At 37.5% G+C, this 20,101-nt stretch overlaps 1 protein-coding gene across 2 annotated transcripts in view; it reads right to left on the bottom strand.

Annotated features, from left to right (window-relative positions):
• The window catches only part of CDKAL1 (CDK5 regulatory subunit associated protein 1 like 1), a 388,807-nt gene that overhangs the window by 9,607 nt on the left and 359,099 nt on the right, over positions 1-20,101 (bottom strand). For both annotated transcript variants that reach the window (XM_063403595.1, XM_063403604.1), the window contains 2 exons: positions 17,697-17,780; positions 13,507-13,671 (listed from right to left, as the gene is read on the bottom strand). In XM_063403595.1, coding sequence (XP_063259665.1) covers positions 13,507-13,671; positions 17,697-17,780 — 249 coding nt within the window. The remainder of the gene's footprint in view (positions 1-13,506; positions 13,672-17,696; positions 17,781-20,101) is intronic.

The following is a 20,101-nucleotide window of genomic DNA, read 5'->3' as shown; positions in this document are numbered from 1 at the left end:
TCCCACATGAGTGTTACACAGTGTGCTCTATCAGGTTGTTTTTGATAATTCCGAGGATTAGCTCATGAGGAGAAATTCAGTTCTTCTGGAATTAACCATGAGGCAAAAAATACTAATTTCCTTTTTCTTTGATATATCGTCCCCTGGAGTTGTCTTAAATGCTGAAAAGTCAACACTGCAGCTTGCTTGAATACATGCTACAAAATTTTAATAATTTTTAAGTATCTATTTCCAAGTATCTTTAACTGGCCACCATCAAATTTGTTGCCCAAACTATCCTTCTAGCAGACACTTTAAACATCTGCCCCATCTTTATCCGTGAAATGGGAAGACAAAAGCTGAATTTCAGGATGACAATGTAAACATAAACATATAACTGTTTCTAAAGCACTCAGAAATTTAGTTGGGGTCACAGGAAAGATTAGAAAGAAATAAGTAACTCCCTTGAAAGAGAGGTTTAAAATGCATGCAACATCAATATTACATGACAAACAATGAAGAGAAAAAATATCTAACAGTAGCTTATTAAATTGGACACTAAGAAATTTTTCTTTACCCAAAAGGTTGTCAAGCATTGGAACAGGCTGCCCAGGGAAGGGGCTACATCACTGTCCCAGCAGGTATTTAGAAGATGCGTGAATGTGGCATTTGGGGTCATGGCTTAGTGGTGGACTTGGCAGTGCTGGGTTAGTTAGTGATTGGACTGGATGGTCTGTAAGTTCTTTTCCAACCTAAAAGATTCTGATATTAAAGGAATGGTCTCAGCTCTGTGCACAAAAAAATTGTGCGTGTACGTGTGAAAATACTGCATAAGCACATAACAAAGGACTGAAACACAGTACAGCTAGCATTTACACGGAAATGAGGATTGTTAAACATTCCTCTGTTTAGAAAAGCCTACTGGTCTGTGAGAATACAGCCCATAATATTTTAATACAGCTTTCTTTCACATTTTGCTGTTGCTTTTGTCTCTAGGTTAATACAAGTATTGACAGCAATTGACTCCTGCACAAGTGGTGTCCTCCAAATCATTTCAGCATCTCTGCCTATCCCAGTAACTTTTGAACCCACTCACTTCAACAGTGGGAGAACACCAAGGGCTGGTAAAAAAAACCCTCAAGCAAATCTAAATTAGTGCTCCTGCTGAGGGAAAGGACAGACCACAGTCTCAATGATATATTTTATGCCACCATCCTGCTGACCAACCTGTCCTCCTGAAACTCCAAATCACATGTGGTAGTTACCACAGGAGAAGTTGTTACAAAAAAGTGAGAAAAATGCAAATAAAACAGAAGATGACCTGAAAGTGGCAAACATATACCAGGTGTCTACAAGGGTGAGAAATGCAAGCCCACAGGGCGACAACTGTGGGGCTTAATGTAGTCTTTAACAAATTGATGGGTTTGGATTTTAAAATGCTTCATGTTTCCATACCAAAGCTTAACAGCACTACAAGAGTTTTCTTTTATCACACAAGATACTCCTCTAAGTATAATTCATTCCTTTCCAGCTCTTAAGAGCTGCACATCTGGCTTTCCCCTGTGGTTCTGTGACAAAATCTGATTATACTACAGAATCTTAAGCACTCCTCACTAAAAAAATAATGAACTAACATTTCTTTGGACAAGAGACACATGAGCTGAAAAAGGAAAAGAATTCCTGTCATTCTAAGCACTACTTCCATCATTTCACCAAATTAAAGTTCTTGTATTTTGAAAAAATATCTGTGTCAGAAATGGATATTCACAGCTGTCCTTTTTGTATGATAATTATGTTATCTGCACTTATCAGAGATTTTGTATGTGAGAATTGCAAAATAGTTTCCATACGGAAAAGATAAATCACAATCACACTGACTGAAATGACTTAACAATCACATGTGAAGTCATGTCAAAACAAGGACAAGAGTTAAAAAAAATCCTCTAGTCCTAATACCAGGACACTTTCCGCAGGACCAGAAATCCATCTGGTCGATATTATGCATAGGTAGTTTTTGCAGCTATGTGATTTTTTGGACAAAAAGAGCCTGAGTGTACTGCCTACACATTTTTGTTCCATCAAAAGTACTTTCACAAATATTTCCAAGACACTCCAATCAAAACTGAGCATTTGTTCAAATTTTGCCACAGTACACATATATATAGGTATGAAGAAGAATCCACGAATTTGAAACCTAAGACATTTAGTGAATAATTTTCTTACATAATGTTGTGTCAAAGACCCCCTGATTATACTGAGACTAAAGAAAAACAACAGTAATTTCCATGGGGCTTCTTTATGTTTGGCATTTGACATCTGGCTCTCTAAACCAGTCAGGTTTCACTCCTTTCTCTATTTATCAATCACGCATCCATCTCAGGTTGTAGTACTTGGGTGGTCAAACCCTTTGGAGAGGTCACGTGGGTCTACCAAGAGCCTAGCCTGCCATGGCTTGCCCATCACCCCAACAGACAGAAATGCACCATGTAATTAACAGCTACGAGCTCTCCTGCTCCACACATCACATGCACTGAACTGGCAGCCCTTGGAAAAGAGGGTATTGGATAACACCAAATGAGCCAGGTCAACTCTTTAGGTTGTCCCATGCCAGAGGCTGGCCATTTTTGCCCTGGAATAAAGACAACATGCTCACACATGTGTGGAGAGGGCTTCTTTACAGGCCAAGTCTCACCAAACAGTGTTTCTACTGGTAAGACCAGGTAAAAAAAGGCAAAATAAAAACTGTCATAAAGAGGACATTGATAGCACAGTAAAATCAATACTCATTCGCTGACTTAAGTTAAGCCAGAAACTTGGGATTAATTATTTTCTTATGGGCTGATGAGCTATTTAGATCAAAAGTGGTAAGCCTTTGGGTCCTTAAGCATACTGTGTGATTACCATCACCAAAAACAACTAAAAATACACATTTCTTCTAGAAAAATATTTATAAACATTTTAGAATGCATGATTTTAATTTATAAGTGATTTGTCAGCCCTTTTCTACAATGAAGAATGAGACAAATCCATATTATTTCTTTCATATCATGGTGGCATTAATGAATGTGTAAAATAACTTTGGTTTTGACTTTACACCACTGTATCCTAATTAAAAATTACTTCATGCCAGTGCTTGTTACCTTAGTGATTAAAAGCTGAAGCACTACTGAATACGTATATTTTCCTCATCATAATTCCTGTTTTGTATAATATCTAGAATGGAAGAAATATGTCCTAGATCATGATTTTATTATTATACCAAATCTGAGTTGTGGTCCTGACTCAAGAAGGAGAAATGAAAGTAAACATGCTGAAATTTTAACGTCCCATGGGACTGAGTTTCAAGCACAGAAAAGCTGTGCTTGAAGCCCTCTGACTCTTTTGGAACCTCAAAACATGAACTGTTTCTGATGCCAACCTGCGAATCTGCTTTGAGTGAACTCCCTGAGAAAATGATGAACAAGCTTTGGAATATGTTGTGATGAAAAAGAAAGGCTTAACCCCTAAAGGACCCTGCAAACAGATGTAGCACCAATTTTACCTGAGTGGGAACATGGATGGGCTATCTACACTAACCCTACCACACCACCACCATAACCTTTCATGCTAACATGACTAGATCTTTCAATCCAGAATTCCTTCATGCAAGTGCTGGATGAGATAATTACAACAGATCCAGTTGTAATTTCTGGCTAGAATGGCTGGCATTAGCATAAATCAGTAGAAAATCTTTTTTCATTTTTAAGAAGAGTTCCAAGGTCTGAAATAATAAATTGTAGGTAGGGGAACTCTTCAAGTAATTTAAATACACAATGCGAAGTAGTCAGAGGAAGGTTATCAAGATCAGTGTATTGTACACCAACCACAAGTAACACTGTCTTTAACAAAGTGCTTAAATCACCAGTACTTTTTGTGCTTCTTTTACTTAATGGTCTTTGATAAAGCCCACAGGAACAGTTTGCTTTGGAATTTGCTAAAAATAAGAACTGATCCTAAAGCTCAGTTTAGGAGTCAGGTCCCATGAAAATTCATGGGCACTGAGCCAAGTTCCTTAAAGAGAGAATGCAAATTTTTACAGTGATTATTACCCCTGTAGTTTGAGAAGACTCCTTTAAAAAACATCGTAGTGGGAGAGATTGTACTAGGAAGGCAAGGGTTTATTTCTATTGCTGTTTGGTCCAGTAAAACTGCAACAACACACTTTAATAGCTAATGGCATGATAAAGGATCTGGAGGGAATGTCAAACTTGATATGGAATACAGCCTGCACAAACACAAAGTTACTGTATGTGACCTTTGAATAAGCACCGGTTTCCAAGCTTGCTTAGATGCTTTAACATTCTGTGGACTGTCTTGGAGCATACAGTCATTCTAATGTGCTCAACAGTGATAGTATGTTCTTTGGATATTCTAGGGTAGTTAGGAGTATATCCTTGGTGGACTAAATTTAAGGCTGTGAATTTAACATCCACTTCAGTGAAGTATGGTATTTGAATATTTTAACATACGTTTTCTCCAATGTAGCCATCAAATAGAACTTATTACTCAACTGCAATGTAATTTCAGTAAAAGACATAGCCCTGCAAATGTGCCTTTGAATTTTTATATGGCATCTTCCTCAACTATAATTTAGTAGTGACAAGACCTTACAAAATTTGTTTCTTTCTTTTACTGAAAAGCCTTTTCCTCTTTTTCTTACATTTTTTCCTCATCTTATTACCCTTGACACTACAAAATTAAAAACAAGTATCTCTAATCTCTCATAAGTATAATAAAAGCACAAACATAAATCACTATGCCCAAATATTATAAAAGTCTGACTGCAAAATTATGATTAAAAATGTATCTGGGTATCCTACTATAACTCACAATTAATCCTAATATTGCAGAGCAGTTCAATGCTTTTTCAATAGACTTGTCAGAATAAAAAAAAAAAATTACTTGCAAAATTTATGTATACCATAGCAATTCTCATTACCGTAAAGGGATTAAGCAAGAATGCAGAGGATGATTATTAGACTATTAGAAATCCATTAATATACTCAGAATCTAATAAAGATTTTGAACATGTAATAATATTAAAGGATACAGAACATGGCAATTTACCTATAACATGGTTTGGTAGTTTTTTTGAAATGAGCTACACTTTTAAAAACACTTAAAAAATAGCTTAATCTCATGACTTTGATTTTTATTGCTCTTCAAAACAATCTCAAAGGTAATGAATCATCTCACTTCAATGGTTTTGGCAACAAATACATTTCTAAGAGGCAGATGTTCAACATTCCAGAAATTTGTACATGTAAATTCAAACCTCCTACTGACCTTTTATTTGGTGATGAGGAAAGCTGTATCATGAGCTTCATGTGCCTTTTTTGTGCTGTCCCTTTCAAATATTCATGTAGAAAGACTATTTTAATTATAGCTTCAACAAAGGAGGAACAGATAGAAATAACATTCACTCAAGACATAAATATCTGATGCCTCTGACTGCATTTGCTTACAGGGAACAGAGAGACAGGGAAGGAATGGAGAGAGAAATACTGCCAAAGTGTGCTTTTTTGGTGATCTAAGGAATACTAATAAAAAGAAAAGGGATGACTAGATACTGCAGGCAGAGATAAAATGTACATCTGGGCTGAATATGCTTCACCTATCTTTGTATTAAAGTCTGCTGGAGAGGTATAAAATTCAAACCTATGATGATTTTTGTGGATTGGATGTAGATGACTTCCAAAACAACATAAAAATTGAGAAAGTTGTGGCTGCTATAATTTTCTCCTGAAGGCAAATTAAAACTTACTGAACATTTATATATTAAACAATAAAGGATTACCAAAACCAAATGCTATTTAATTTTTCTCAAAGAGTCTGTTTGTTAGAGATCTGAAGGAAAAGAAAAAATATTTTAAAAGGAACTTCTAAATATTACCGGGAGTGTCATGTAGTTAAAATTACCATGGCTACACATTTCCCTATGCCAACAGAGAGCAGAACCCCCTCACTGATCTTGCAGTGAAGCATCAGTGGGTTGCGTACTAGAAATAATACACAAAAATAGAAGAACTATTTTAGCACTTAGGATTTTACTTTTGGAGGCAGAAATGGTAAAACATTTCTGTTTAACCTTTGCTTATTCTCCAGAAAATGACTTAGAGTTGAATCCTGCCAGCCATTACTATTTCTATTTATTGCATGAACTGCACAAGATTATCATAATTATGTAATTTAAGTGATTAAACAGTGACATTCAGCAAAATAACACTGTCTGTTGAGGAAATGAAAAGTAAATAAATTAAAGTTCAGTTCTTTTCACCTGAAACGGACTGTGGTGAGCATTTGTTTGAAAAGGTCTACGTTATATGTGTTGTTTCAGCTGAGCTTTGATCACTGTAGTTGAAATTTAGCCCTGCCAGAGGGATGGGCAGAAAGACAAGATGCCCATTAAATTAAAGACACCAGGATAAAACTACTTGGTGAAGGTCTTATGCTGGCTCTTGGGTTTGCTGTCTTATATCGCCTCTGTTTATTTTAGGCCCCTAAGCAGGGCAGAGAAATGTGTTGGATCAACACACTTGCACTACCTTCTGTTCCAATTTGCAAGTCATCAAATGGCTAAATTTAAATATTCATTGAATTATAGCAGATAAGGCTGGAAATAAAGAAGTCACCCAGCCCATAGCCATGACCCAAGGTGGCTGACTTATATCTCAAGTCTTAGTTACAGACACTGGCTAAATATGTTCCTAAAGATCACCATTGATTAAAATTCACCAACCACTACATGCAATTCAAGCCAGTGCTTATCTAAACACAGCAAGAAAAATTTACTTTGCCCATACAAAAGATTCAACTGCAAGTTTCAAAATTTAAAAGCCCAAGAAATGGGCGTTCAAGCATAAGAAAAATTCAAGTTAATTCAATTTCCCAAATAAACAAAGACAAAAAAGCATGCAGTTAATGTGCAGGTCACGAAAATCAGCATCTGAGAAACAGCACATGACAAATTTTCAGGAAAAAATGAGACTTTCAAAGGTCCTTTGAAAAAACATCCATAGGTTGTATTGAGCTCTGGTCTTTAAAAGAAGTATCTCTCTTATTACATTAACTTCATAGTGACCTTCGTGAAATAACTGAAGAAAATGTAAGAAAAAAGACTAATTAAGAAGGATTTTACACCATCTTTTATGACCTCTATTTACAACCAGCAGGTAATAGAAGTAACACATTAAATTAAACAGATTAACACAAGCAAAAGCACTAAGTACTTTTATGCTTTGCCCTACAATCAGTTGTTTAAGAGAATCATTAAAACATAGAATGGTTTGTGTTGGAAGGACCTTAAAGATCATTGGTTTCCAAGTCCTCTGACATGGGCAGGGACACCTTCTACTAAACCAGGATGCTCAAAGCTCCACCCAACCTGGCCTTGAACACTTCTAGAGATGGGACATCCACAGCTTCTCTGGGCAACCTGTTCCAGTGCCTCATTCCCTCACAGTACAGATTTTTTTCTGAATATCTAATCTAAGCCTACTGTCTTTTAGTTTGAATGCATTCTCCCTTGTCCTGTCACTACGTACTCATGTAAAAAGTCCCTCTCCATCTTTGTTGCAGATTTCCTTCAGATACCAGAAGGCCACAATTAGGTTAACCCAGTTTCCTCCTTTCCAGGCTGAATAAACCCAAATCTCCGGCCTTTCCTCATAGGAGAGGTGCTCCATCCCTCTGATCATCTTGGTAACTTCCTCTGCCCTTGCTCCAACAGGTCCATGTTGTTCCTGTGATGGATCCCCAGAACTGGATGCAGCCCTGCAGGTGAGGTCTCACCAAAAGAGAAGGACAGAGTACCCTTCTTCTCCCTGTTGGACACGCTGCTTTGGATGCAGCCCAGGACACGTTTGGCCTTCTGGGCTGTGAGTGCACATTGCTGGGTAATGTCCAGCCTCTCATCCACCAGCAACCTCAAGTCCTTCTTAGCAGGGCTACTCTCCATTGTTCATTCCTCAGCCTGTGTTCATAACAGGGATTGCCCTGCAGCACTTTGCACTTGGTCTTGTTAAACATCATGATCCCATGGGACCAGTCCTCGAGCTGGTCCAAATCCCTCTGGATGGAGTTCTATCCTTCAGGTGCAACAACTGCACCACCCAGCTTGGTGTCACAAAAAAGGTGTTAGAAAGTGGGAGAGAGTTCAACTGAGCAAGAATGCAGGAGCAGCAAGTAGTGCATCGTATTTTCATAAAGCATTACTTGAAAATGATTTTACACAGAAAATGTTTCGTTTTTGTCAGTATGTTTCTCTTTAATAGAAACTTCCCCACATTTCTCAAATTGCCTTTGTGATACAAAGAGCCCTTTGCAAAGTAGCTTTCTGAGAGAGGTAAGAGGTCCTGAGTAGTTTATCCTTCCTCTTTGGAAATTCCAGTCTTTCATTAGCATTTCTCATACTTTCTACAGTTTCTGTAATTTTATAAAAGATTCCTCTACTCACACCTCTATGCCATTTTTTGATGTAAAATTTGCTTCCTCATTCTCTTTTTGCCCTTAATCTCTAGTTCCTGTTAAGGAACTAAATTTTCCGCCACTTTGAAACTCCAGCACATGTAAAAACTGTAATTATTAAGTAATGCACATCTTCCACATTTGTTTTCAAGTCCTTGCAGGAAGTTTCCAATACAGAGATCTTAATTCTGACATGATTTCTTTCATTTCTGTTCCACCAGAAGATATTTTCTTCCCCCTTCCCTATTTTATTTTGCCTGCAAGTGAAGCACCCTTTCTGCCTGAGATCAGAGAGTTTCCTTCAAGCTATGCTTTGCTGAATTTTCTTTCTGGCAGGCTATAAAGTGTTTGATATATGCATCTTTCCTGTTTCTTAACACCAGAAAAAAGGCTGGGTGATGTTTAAAGGTCATCTTTTGCTCATGTATCTAAAAAATATCTAGAAAATGGCTAACTGGAAGACCAGTAACATAAAGCTTCTTCATGAGTATCCAGAAGCACAATGCCACAGTAACCTACTGCAGCGAAAATGAAGGGAGGATGGGAGAGAAAACAGGAACAAACAGAATGACCAAATAATTGGTTGCTAACTGAAAATCAGTGGATCACTCCTCATTTCCTGCAAAGAGCCCAATGACTTGAATAGCTATCAGCTTAACAGGCCAACTGTGGGTATTTCCAAGGCATGGGAGCCACAGAGGTGTGCACCAAGATCCTGGACTCACAAAGGAGACATTGCAAATGGTAGCTCCCAGCAGATGCCACTCACAGGGGAAGTGTTAAACTTGGAGAATATCATCACAGAACCAATGGGAAACAGAAAACTGAAAGATGTGCCTGTATTTGTTCGAAAAGAAAGTCAGTCATAGATGCATTATAGAAACATGAACTATGAACATTAAATAGTCATGACTGGGGATCAAACAGCCTGTTAAATTTTTTTTTCTCTTGCCTTAATTTTCCATCTGATTAAAATGTCCCACCAAAGGCCCTCAGACTTATGGGGCTTTGATTCTGGCAATGCATTGCAACCCTGGCAGGTAGCCAGCCTTTTATTTTTATCCCTCAGCCCTTTGGTCTTTTCTTCATATATTTCTCATCTTGCAGTATTTTTTCCCTCTAGTCACAGAACATATGTAAACAACCAGAATTATTTTTGGAGTACAGAAGCATAATATACTTTATTTCTGGTTGTAACAAGAGATCATATTCTTGCAGATTCTTACTTTTTTAATTATTAGTTTTGGGCAAACATTTGTCTGTAAACAGGATACATTTATTAGGTATTTTACTTTATGCTGCTGAGAATCAGTCAAGATCCCTAAATATGGCCAAATAAAACTAATACAAATATTAAAGTTGGGTTTTTTTTTGTAAATTAGATTACATTCAGACTGTTGACACGCACTGCTGACTTTTCAAAAATATTATCCAAAGATAATTTACTCAACACTATGTGCATTGCAAACCCACCTCAAAATCCTCAAAGACAAGTTTACCACAGTGCTTAAGAACATAAAAAACATGCTAAATTGCATTTCTGAATTTCAAAATGTTGAAGTGCACTCTTAATGCTTTGTCAACTTCAAGCCTACCTCAATGAAAGGATCTAACATCTACAGCATTTACATCTTTTTGTTCTTGTGAAACTTAACACAACTAAATCTTGATTAAAGCTTTGAAATACTTATTCACTGATATTTATAATTGCAGTTAGTAACTCATGACAAGTTTATTTTGTCTGAATGTTCATGTTAAGGTTACTGCCACTACTTTTTAATGTCCAGTTCACATACATCCTATCTTAGATTTACTAGAACCAAATACAAAAGTGCCTTTACACATGTTCATGCTTTATTCATTTCAACTTTCACCAATATATCCTCTGCAATGTATACCTTCTAAACATGGTTCTATTACTGAATCAGCAAATGCACATTTTAAACCCAAGTAAATCTATAGTAGATCTGTCAACATAAATTTCCAAATGCGTTTGCCTCCCCAAATAGCTCTTCTGTAAAACTGCACCACTTGGTGACATCACTCCCTTTTGAGCGGCTTTTATAAGAAAATTCATGCTGAAGTGTAAAAAAAAAAAAAAAAAAATCCTGGCAAATACTTGTGCATTTCACTACTTAGTATGTCCACTACAATCACTAAGTCTGACAGCTTTTTAACCCAAGCTGCTAACTCCAAGACTCTTCTGTCCCTCTTGTCCCAAATTCTGCAGCAGAGCCTAACATTATTGAATGTCAAGACCTTGTTCTAAGCCTGTACTTGGTTACAATTTTTTCCTTAAAGAGTATAATAACTGTAAGACATTCTACATCATTAGTACATTAATGGATAAATGTATGAGTTGTGTTCTTCATTCACTGAAAAAGCATGACAAGCTAGAAATGCTCTGAATTAATTCTATATATATTTGCCTCCTTACTTGTCACAGACATACAATGTGTGAATATTTTATGGAGTGTCTAAATTTTCCTTTGTGTTTTTGCATTTTGCATTCCCTCTTTTTCAGTCAAATCTGTTGACTCCAGTTGGCGACCTACTTCTTTTATTTCTTTGGACCAATTTGCTGCCAGAATAATGCAGCCAAAAAGGAAAAAAAAAAGGCCTACACCTGTTCCTTCAGACACACATGTTGCTTGTGGTGCTCGCTCTGAATTAGTCAGAAAAAATTATTGAGGGTTATATATCAGATAAGCTCTGATTCTTTGGAGGTACTTCTCACAGCATCTCTAGAAGTACTTTCCTGCTTAGGATGAGTTTATGACTTGCTTTGACATACTCACATGATGGTGCTCTCAATTGATTAATTTCCTCAAAAACTACAGTTTTAAAAGCTTTCACTCTTTCTGTGAACATTCCTCATTAGGGAGAAGTACAGCTGTGATGGATTTTGAAACACCTTTTACTGTGTGCTACAAAAGTTAATGAAAACACCATTAATAATGAGCAGACCTTAATTCTTGTTCATATGTGTGCACAGTGGAAAATCTACGCAAGATTTTAGTTCTGCAAGATGCAGAAAACCTAGTGGAGACACTTGGGATCTTGTTAAAGAGCCGAGATATTTTGCTATTTTTGAGTGAGTATCTGAATTCATCTATTCTGAGCTGCCTCCTTTGTCTTTCCCCAACCTGCCATCCATGCACGTAACAAGCTACAAAAGGCTCACATGACCCTCATATGTTGCCCCTTTTATCTTGCTCAAAGCATCTTTGATTGGAACTATATGTCCTGAGCATGTGCAGCAGGAAGTGTTTCTCAGCAGTCCGACCAAACAGAGCAACCCAAATTGCATCTTGCAGGCTGCCAGAAATCCAAGGTAACTCTTGTGGCAAACTGACTTTTTTTTTTTTTCTGGAAATCTAAAGAAAGTTCCTGACTTTCTATTTATATGTCTGATTTTTCAGGATGAACTTCCCACTATGTTAAAGCTATGTTAAAAGCTTTCAGCTGCAGCTTCTACGTACCAAAGATGTTCCATTTACTGAACTACTGAGATCGTATTTTTTTATTAAATAAAAGTTCCTAACATTTCCAGTGGACCAATTATATGTAAGATACTCCCTTGAAGGCGCATCGGTAACCACCAAAAGTCGTGAAAAGCAATTTGCCTTAACATTTGCTTGCTGTAGCCATTTGTGGGAAGATTCTAGATACTTGTTCGTGCCTATCCAAAGGGCAGGACAAGATCTATATACCTCAATGAGTCCCTATGGAAATTATCAGTATCCTTGATTTTAATATTTTTATCTCTCATTTTAACACACAAAAAAAAAAAAAAATCAGTGAAGAGCCTGCTTGCTTGTCCCCATCTACAAGTTTCTGGCAGCACATATGCAGTTTAATGACAGTCTTGGTTCTGTTCCAGCAGATTATTAAAAAAAACCCGTTCCGATGAAAAAATCAGCTGTGTTTAAATAGCCACATAGTCCAACCAGACAATTTGAAGGTTTTGGCTGTTTTTTATCTCTTACAGACCCTTATCAGGCCCACATACACATACACACAGACAATACTAATGGAGAGCCTAGTAATGTGTTTGTGCCTAAGCGTCATGATCTGCTGAACACATTACAGTAGGTGCATTTCAGGGAGTGCATTATTGCTGCTCTGTGTTTCCACAGCCAGCCTTATTCAAGAGGCCAAGGAGCTTAGCTTAACACTGGTCATCTCAGGTATGCCTTGATGATGTATTGTAAATGTGACTACTTAGAACATAAACAAGAACATGTATATACTTTCATACTTATCAGCAATTTACTGTAAAAGCAGTAAGGTGGCTGATAAACTGCCAATTATCCTTCTCCCATGTGCTACATATTTTTTTGGAGATCCTAACAACAGTGCTGGAGAAAGGACATCAAATGATGCTTAGAAATGTGATACACATTTTCATTTCACACTCCATCAGTTTTTACAACTAGAGCTCCATGAAATGTATGAGAATACTTGGCTAACAGCCATATCTACTGAGCTGTAAAATAAGAATCAGATCTCTTTTTAAACGAGTTTCATTTTCTTTACATGACTAAATCAGATGTTGACCTTTTTTCCAAAATACATTGTAAATATTCTGCACCTCTACCTATCAATTTTGAATCTCTGAATAGTGTTTAGACCTGTTTTAACAGATATGTAATCAATACATATTTTTTTAAAAAAACAGCTTTGTAAAGAAAAGTAAACTGATTTATCCTTCCACTAAACTGAAATACATTGAATTATATAATTAGTGGTGTTTAATCTTTTCAGTTCTAGTAAGTTCTTTCCCCATCTTGCATCTAGAAACAAGAGACAAGTGTATTACTGCCTTTATAGTGAGCAAAGCTATGGGCATCAGCAAAAACTTATTCTGAATTCAGATTTCAATCTGTCAGAAAAGATTAAAGCTTCATGCATATATAAATGGGAACTATAAAATGATAACAGATACATAGCATGGAATCATTTTGCTTGAACAGCTGTGGATTTGCCAGTGTAGTAAAGCAGAAAATGTCTTTCACTCACCTCTGTTAAGCCAGAAACTTCTCCTTTTGCTAACGGTCTGGTGATGGATGCAGTGTGAACTATGGCATCTGATACTGGCTGCCCCTTCATAAAATGTTTCCCAGCTTCATAAATACTCACTTCTACCATCTTGCCCATTAACAGAGGATCCTTTGGCACAAGAACCTTTAAAAAAATATAAAGACATAGTTACTAAATACCACAAGGAACATTAGAGTCTCTAGTATCCACTCACACAACAGATTTTTGATAAACATCAGATAAAATCTTAAAGCTTAAACATTTTAGTCACCAGTGTACATTACAGCCCCTGGCACACTTGACCAGTAAGATCTCCAGCCTGCATTCTACAAGAGCTTTGCAGCGTTAGCTCAGCTCTTTTCAACTCCAACCGATTCCTTAAGTCATGTTTTTTGATTGATGAGAAAGTTGAGCCTGAATTGCAGCTTTTAAATCCAGACCCAAACAGTTCCCAAGGGTGTTTGTACTACACAGCTCTAACAGACTGCTGTAAAACTTCCCATTTTCATCTCTATCCCATGACATTTTAAAAAAAAAAAAAATCTGAGTCTGTAAAGGCTGCAGGACAGAAAGTATACCCTTGTTTCTCTTTGCACAAGCCTTTATTTAGATTGTGCAGATCTTTTGCAGCTGAGATGCATGATTGACAATGAATGCCTGTAAAAATAGACGACTATTTCTTGGGTCAGCAACCAATGCCACTCTTTCCTGAATTTGCACAGCCATGATATCAGACAGTCCCAATTCACCAAAAAGACAGCACATAACAGATGTTCCTAGGTTATGCGTTTAAAAAAAGAAAGAGCCCAAAATTCAGGAGCAACATTTTTTGCTGGAAATATAAATGGACTTAAAATGGCTCTAAAATAGGTAAGCACTTGAAAAAAAAAGTGGAGTAATTTCCTGATGAAATTACATTTTTTTACACTGTTTATAATGAAAAATTGAATAATGGGGACTTATTTAATAACATTTACTTGAAGCTCATCTACACACAGAATCCCAGGATGGGTCAAGCTGGAAGGGACTTCAGAGGGGTCATCTGATCCAATCTCCCTGTGGAAGCAGGGTCAGTGTAGAGGACATGGCACAGGATTGCATCCTGACAGTTCTGGAATTTCTCCAGTGAGGGAGACTCCACAGGCCCTCTGGGCAATCTGTCCCAGTGCTTGGTCACCTGCTCAGTAAAGAAGTTCTTCCTCATGTTCAGGGGGAATTTCCCAGGCATCAGTTTCCACTCATTGCCTCTTGTGCTATTGCTCGGCACCACTGAGGAAGAGCCTGGAAACATCCTCTGACATCCTCACGTCAGATGTTTATGGACATTGTTGAGATCCCCTCTTCGTCACCTCTTCTTGAGGCTGAACAGGCCCAGCGCCCTCAGTCTGCCCTCGTAACAGAGATGCTTCAGTCCCTTGAACATCTTTGTGTCCCTCCACTGGACCAGGTGCTCCATGTCTCTCTTGTCCTGAGAGGTCCAGAACTGGACACAGCACTCCAGGTGTCACCTCACCAGGGCTGAGTAGAGTTTTTAAAAGGCAATGATCACATCTTTGTACCTTGATTCCTTGATGCTGACACTGAAATGCCTTAAAATGGCTTAATTTTTAGGACTACATGTGCAGAGAACTTTCACAGAAATAAAATCTGTGCCACCCACATTTGGAGACCATTTTTTTGCCAAACACTGCCTCTCCATTTTCACCTATCACAACTGTTGATTGTCCCACTTGGAGGAAATCATCACCAGTGGTTTCTCTTCTTCCCTGAAGGCTCAAGGTGTAACAGTGTAAGTGTTTCAAGATCCTAGGATTCTGCTGAGCTTCCTAAGCATCTTCCAAGTAAAGCAGACATCTTTGCCTTTCAGAGATAGGCAAGCTGAGACTAAGCAAACACAAAGCCAGAACCCTAATGCTCAGTGTTACAATGTGACTGGATCACAGTTCTTCCCATGTAATTCATCTTGGGCAAATTTAAATCAAAGTGAAACTACATAGCTGAGTATATCACTGGGTTCCTGACCTCATGCAAAAGGGAAGCAACTAAATATATACCCAGCTTCAGAAAAAGAAAGAAGTGAAAATAACTAGGAGATAGCATAAACATAGCCAAGCATCCAGGTTAGGCATACACTGAGACATTTTTTGATATAAGTATTTGTTAAGAAAAAACCCTCAGCGATATTTCTAAGAAACCAAGTTATACCAGTAGAAACTCTCACCTTGGCTGTGGATCTGGCAAAGCACTCTTTGGCCACTTTAGACTACTCTGTTCAATGTAAACTGTATCACCTAAGCCAAAGTGTCAGCTGCAGCTCTATCCTTAAGTCTGCCAGTGCAGCTCTATCGATGTGGGTTTAATAGCAAATTATTCTAGTACAGATGAGCTTAGTGAAGACAGAATACATTTGATAACTATTTGAGTTAACAGAACACTACACCAGGACTCTGAGCATCAGCTTAAATAATACATGATATGATATTTAAACTTTAGAGTGGTTTTCAATTTACTATCATTCAATTTACTGCTATTAATCTTAGTTACTAGAATGGATTCTTGTGCTTACCTGGGTGAGCAGCAGGATATCATCCTTATGAAACATGCTACACATAAGATTTTAGGGAAAAGATTTGCATTTTCTCAATGGAAAGCATTTTTTCCCTAGTAGAATGTAAAATGAATCCCTACATGACTATTTGCATTTCGTGAATTCTTTACCAGTCCCTATCATGAGCTGTATTAGGTGCTGTACAAACACAACACAAAAAATCAACACTTGGTTTCCTATACATGTTGCTTTTCATTTAATTAATTAAGCTCCCATAAAACAAGCATTGAACAAAAAAGTCCCAAAAATTTCTCTTTAATCTCTATTTGGAAGACCATGTTCCTCAACTATGACTGATAAGATACAACATCAAAGAGTATTGATATATAAGACTTAGACAGAAGTTGAATATGTAACAAAAGAAGGAAGAGATTTATATAAAAAAAAAGGAGAAAGTGAGAAAAAAAATTATTGACCCAGATATCTAGCACAAACAGATATTTCAAGAACAGCAATGTTACTTACTACTAAGGAAAAATAAATAAATAAACTCTGTAACATAACCCAAAACCAGAAGAAAGCACAGCCATCATCTGTAATCTCTTCAGGTTCAGAAAACTGAATACCTAATGGTAGCAAAAGCAAACTGTTGACAGCTTAGTGCAAGAAAATGGAGACTAAAATCATGATTCATGAAAGCTAATTTTGTTGGTCTTAAGCAAGTCATCGGCTTTTGAGCAAAAATAACAATTTTGTGAAACTGATGCGTGCACTTCTTTCCCAGCTCAAAGATAATGTTTTTATGTGGCAAGAATTTATCTGAAGGGAAGTGCACAGAAGGAAATGACAAAACTAGAAGGAAGGAATGCCATTTAGGGGGATCTACACAAGCCCGAGAATTAGGGGAACCTACACAAAAACATAACGAGGTTCAATGAGTCCGAGTGCAAGGTGCTGCAGCTGGGTTGGGGCAACCCCAGACACAAGTACAAACTGAGAGAAAAACTCATGGAGAGTGATAACTTTCCTGCCAAGAAGGACTTGGGGGTGCTGGTGGATGAGAGGCTGGACATGAGTTAAATGTGCACTTGAAACAGAAAAGCCAATTGCATCCTGCATTCAAAGAGAGGTGGCCAGCAGGGCCCCTTCCAGCCCGAATTACTGTATGATTCTATCTGTGAAACACAACGTATCATGCTGAAGTGTTAATCTAAAAAAGTTCCTCACCCTTCTATTGTTCGATTTTTTTTTTTTCAAATTGCATTGCCTGAAACACTTTTCAGAAAGATGTATGCAAATTGTCATGACTCAACTACTGAGAAATCAATGCTTTGGGGACACAGACATTAAAATTACTGCAATAATTAACAGCTTCTTAAATCACGCTGTATACTCAAACATCCACGGTATATTTCTTAACATAATTTCAGGTAAATTATATTTACAACACAACAATACAACAAAACATTTAATTAAAAAAGTCCTGATGGTCTCAGGTTTCCTGGAAAATGCTTCTTATTTCTTTACTGGACTGATTTTTTATCCTGACACACAGTGCTGCAGAGATTATCAGAAAGCAAAGATAAAACAAAAAGATGTTATTTGGTTTATTTAACTGTACCTGCTCATAGAAAGGATTGTGAGCAACGTAGTAATTGGAGTCAAAGGATTCTTCTGTTACCAGAACTCTTTGCCTCTCACCAACCTGGAAAATAGAAGATGAGAGATGACTCAGAAAGCAAACCCAATGAATTATACTGGGAAAAGAACTGCAGCTACAAATGCCCTTAGCAGAAATAATCAATTTCTCTGAGGAAACTCTGTATCAGCAAGAAAGTGGAGTAGGGAAAATCCTACTTCTAAGAGTCTAAAACTGATAGGGTTTAAAGTCATAATCAAGGGACAGAACTAAGGGGCTGTAATGGCCTAATATGAAAATCCAGTTCAGAAATATAAACTGATTTTTACTTACTAACATGATAGCAAATAAAAATGTCAGATGTGAATGAAGTCCATTACATCCTCATCCACCTAATGAAAAAAATCTGCCACTGATCAGCAAAAGGGTGTCTTTTCTTTGAAAGACACACTTATTATTTACAATGCTGGGGCATCTCCTTATCCCCTCTTGGTGATCCCATTTTACTGTACTCATGAGATCACACCCATTTCCATGACAGTGGAGCCAACACTTCATATTACAAAGACTCAAGAAGAAGAGATTTTACCAACTCACAGACCCAACCTAAATTCAAAATAAACACTGGTCTAGAAAGTCCTATGTTTCAATTAAACTTCCCAACTTCCAAATGCACTAACACAGTTCAAAGGAAGCACCAATTTCAAAATTAAATGGAAGACACCAGGACAAATCAGTTGCATTTAGGGAGAAAACAGATATGGAATAAAATTTGACTTTACCCAAAGTTCAAAATCCCCCACACAACACCTCTAGTCTCGTCCATTACTGAGTTTATGATAAAGTGTACAGCTTAATGTCTGCAAACCTGGAAGGACATTTAGCTCACATTTTTAGTCTGAGCCCATCTCTACTTTTTCCATCTAAATGTGCTCTGGATTATTTCCAAACTATTTGACAAATGCATTCTGCAAATCACAACTGTCTAGCAAGTCAAATTTACTCACTGCTTTTATTACTATTCTGAGACTCAAAAAGTTTTCACATTTTACTCCAAAGTTTTAATATCTATGAGCAAAGTTATATTCCCTTCCCCTCTCCCTGAAAGACTCCCACTACATCCTAGTGGCAGCTGTGTCTTGGGTTGAAAAATGTAACCAAAAATGTGTATTCTATTTTCATCTGTTGAAACCAGTTGGGAGATTAAGGTTCTTTATCTCTTGTAACTCTAGGGGGGGAAGAAGGCGGATGCCTTCTGTTAATGGGACACCTGATAACACCAGATAAGGCAGTGCCTTCTTATCTCTTCCTCCACCCACCCTGCTCAGAGGGACATCACCTGTGAATGGGCCATTTAAGGCCTCTCACATGACTGATAACATTACCTCATTCCATTGTGAGATGCTCCACCCAGTGGGAGGAGCCAAAGCCTTTCCACTGGGATAAAACCAGCTATTCCAAATGCCAAGAGAGCCGGTTTTACACTGAATTCTTGGAGGAAGATCAGACCAATCTTGCCAGCACTGGACCCTTTTTTCTACAGGATCATCTCTACTTCACAGAACAACATCTGTTACTCCAGGAAGACTTATCTGGACTGCTTCCAACACCCTGACAACAGGGTGTCAGGTTATATCTCTGACTCTGTCAGGGTTTTCTAGGACTTTCGTTTGCTTGTTTGTTTTTTTGTACTACTGCATTTCTATTTTTAATATTCTTAGTAAACAGCTATTATTCCTATTCCCATACTTTTGCCTGAAAGCTCCTAATTACAAAATTGTAGTAATTTGGAGGGAGGGGTTTTTACACTCTCTATTCCAAGGAAAACTCCAGTTTTCCCTGACAGATACCTGTCTTTCCAAACCAAGACAAGCTTTTGAGACCTCCATCACAAGTTCCATGTGAACTCTGCAAGATGCAGAGTGGATAATAATGTTTTGATTCATTAAGGTACAAGCAGTAAAAAATAAGACTTGGATTTTCTCTTACAGTTAATGGCAGAAAATAGAACTTCAAGACAAAAGGAACAGCAATGTCACATCGGCGTTACAGGATATATAGGTACACACATGTGTACACACGAGATATATAATTCTCCTCTTGCTAAAAAGAAAGACTTCACAGAATAACTTTTGTCTTCCCTTCCTCATGCATTTATCTGGAACACTCTCAAAGTAAACCCTGGAAAGCAAGGGAGACAGCTCATTTCCCCAAAGGCAGATAGACTTCACTGCCCAGAATCCCAAGTTGTGGGGTACGCAGCAGAAGGGGAAAAATCCCCGAGTTCCAGACTCACTAACAGAATCCTACTAGTAGAAAATATGTATATCTTTGCATACTTTTAAGAGATATTTAAGTCTTGTTTATAGCACATTTAGAATTTCCAT

This window comes from Prinia subflava, chromosome 1 (genome assembly GCF_021018805.1).
Source record: "Prinia subflava isolate CZ2003 ecotype Zambia chromosome 1, Cam_Psub_1.2, whole genome shotgun sequence".
NCBI classification, from domain to species: Eukaryota; Metazoa; Chordata; class Aves; order Passeriformes; family Cisticolidae; genus Prinia; species Prinia subflava.
This window is presented reverse-complemented; position numbering and strand designations above follow the sequence as displayed.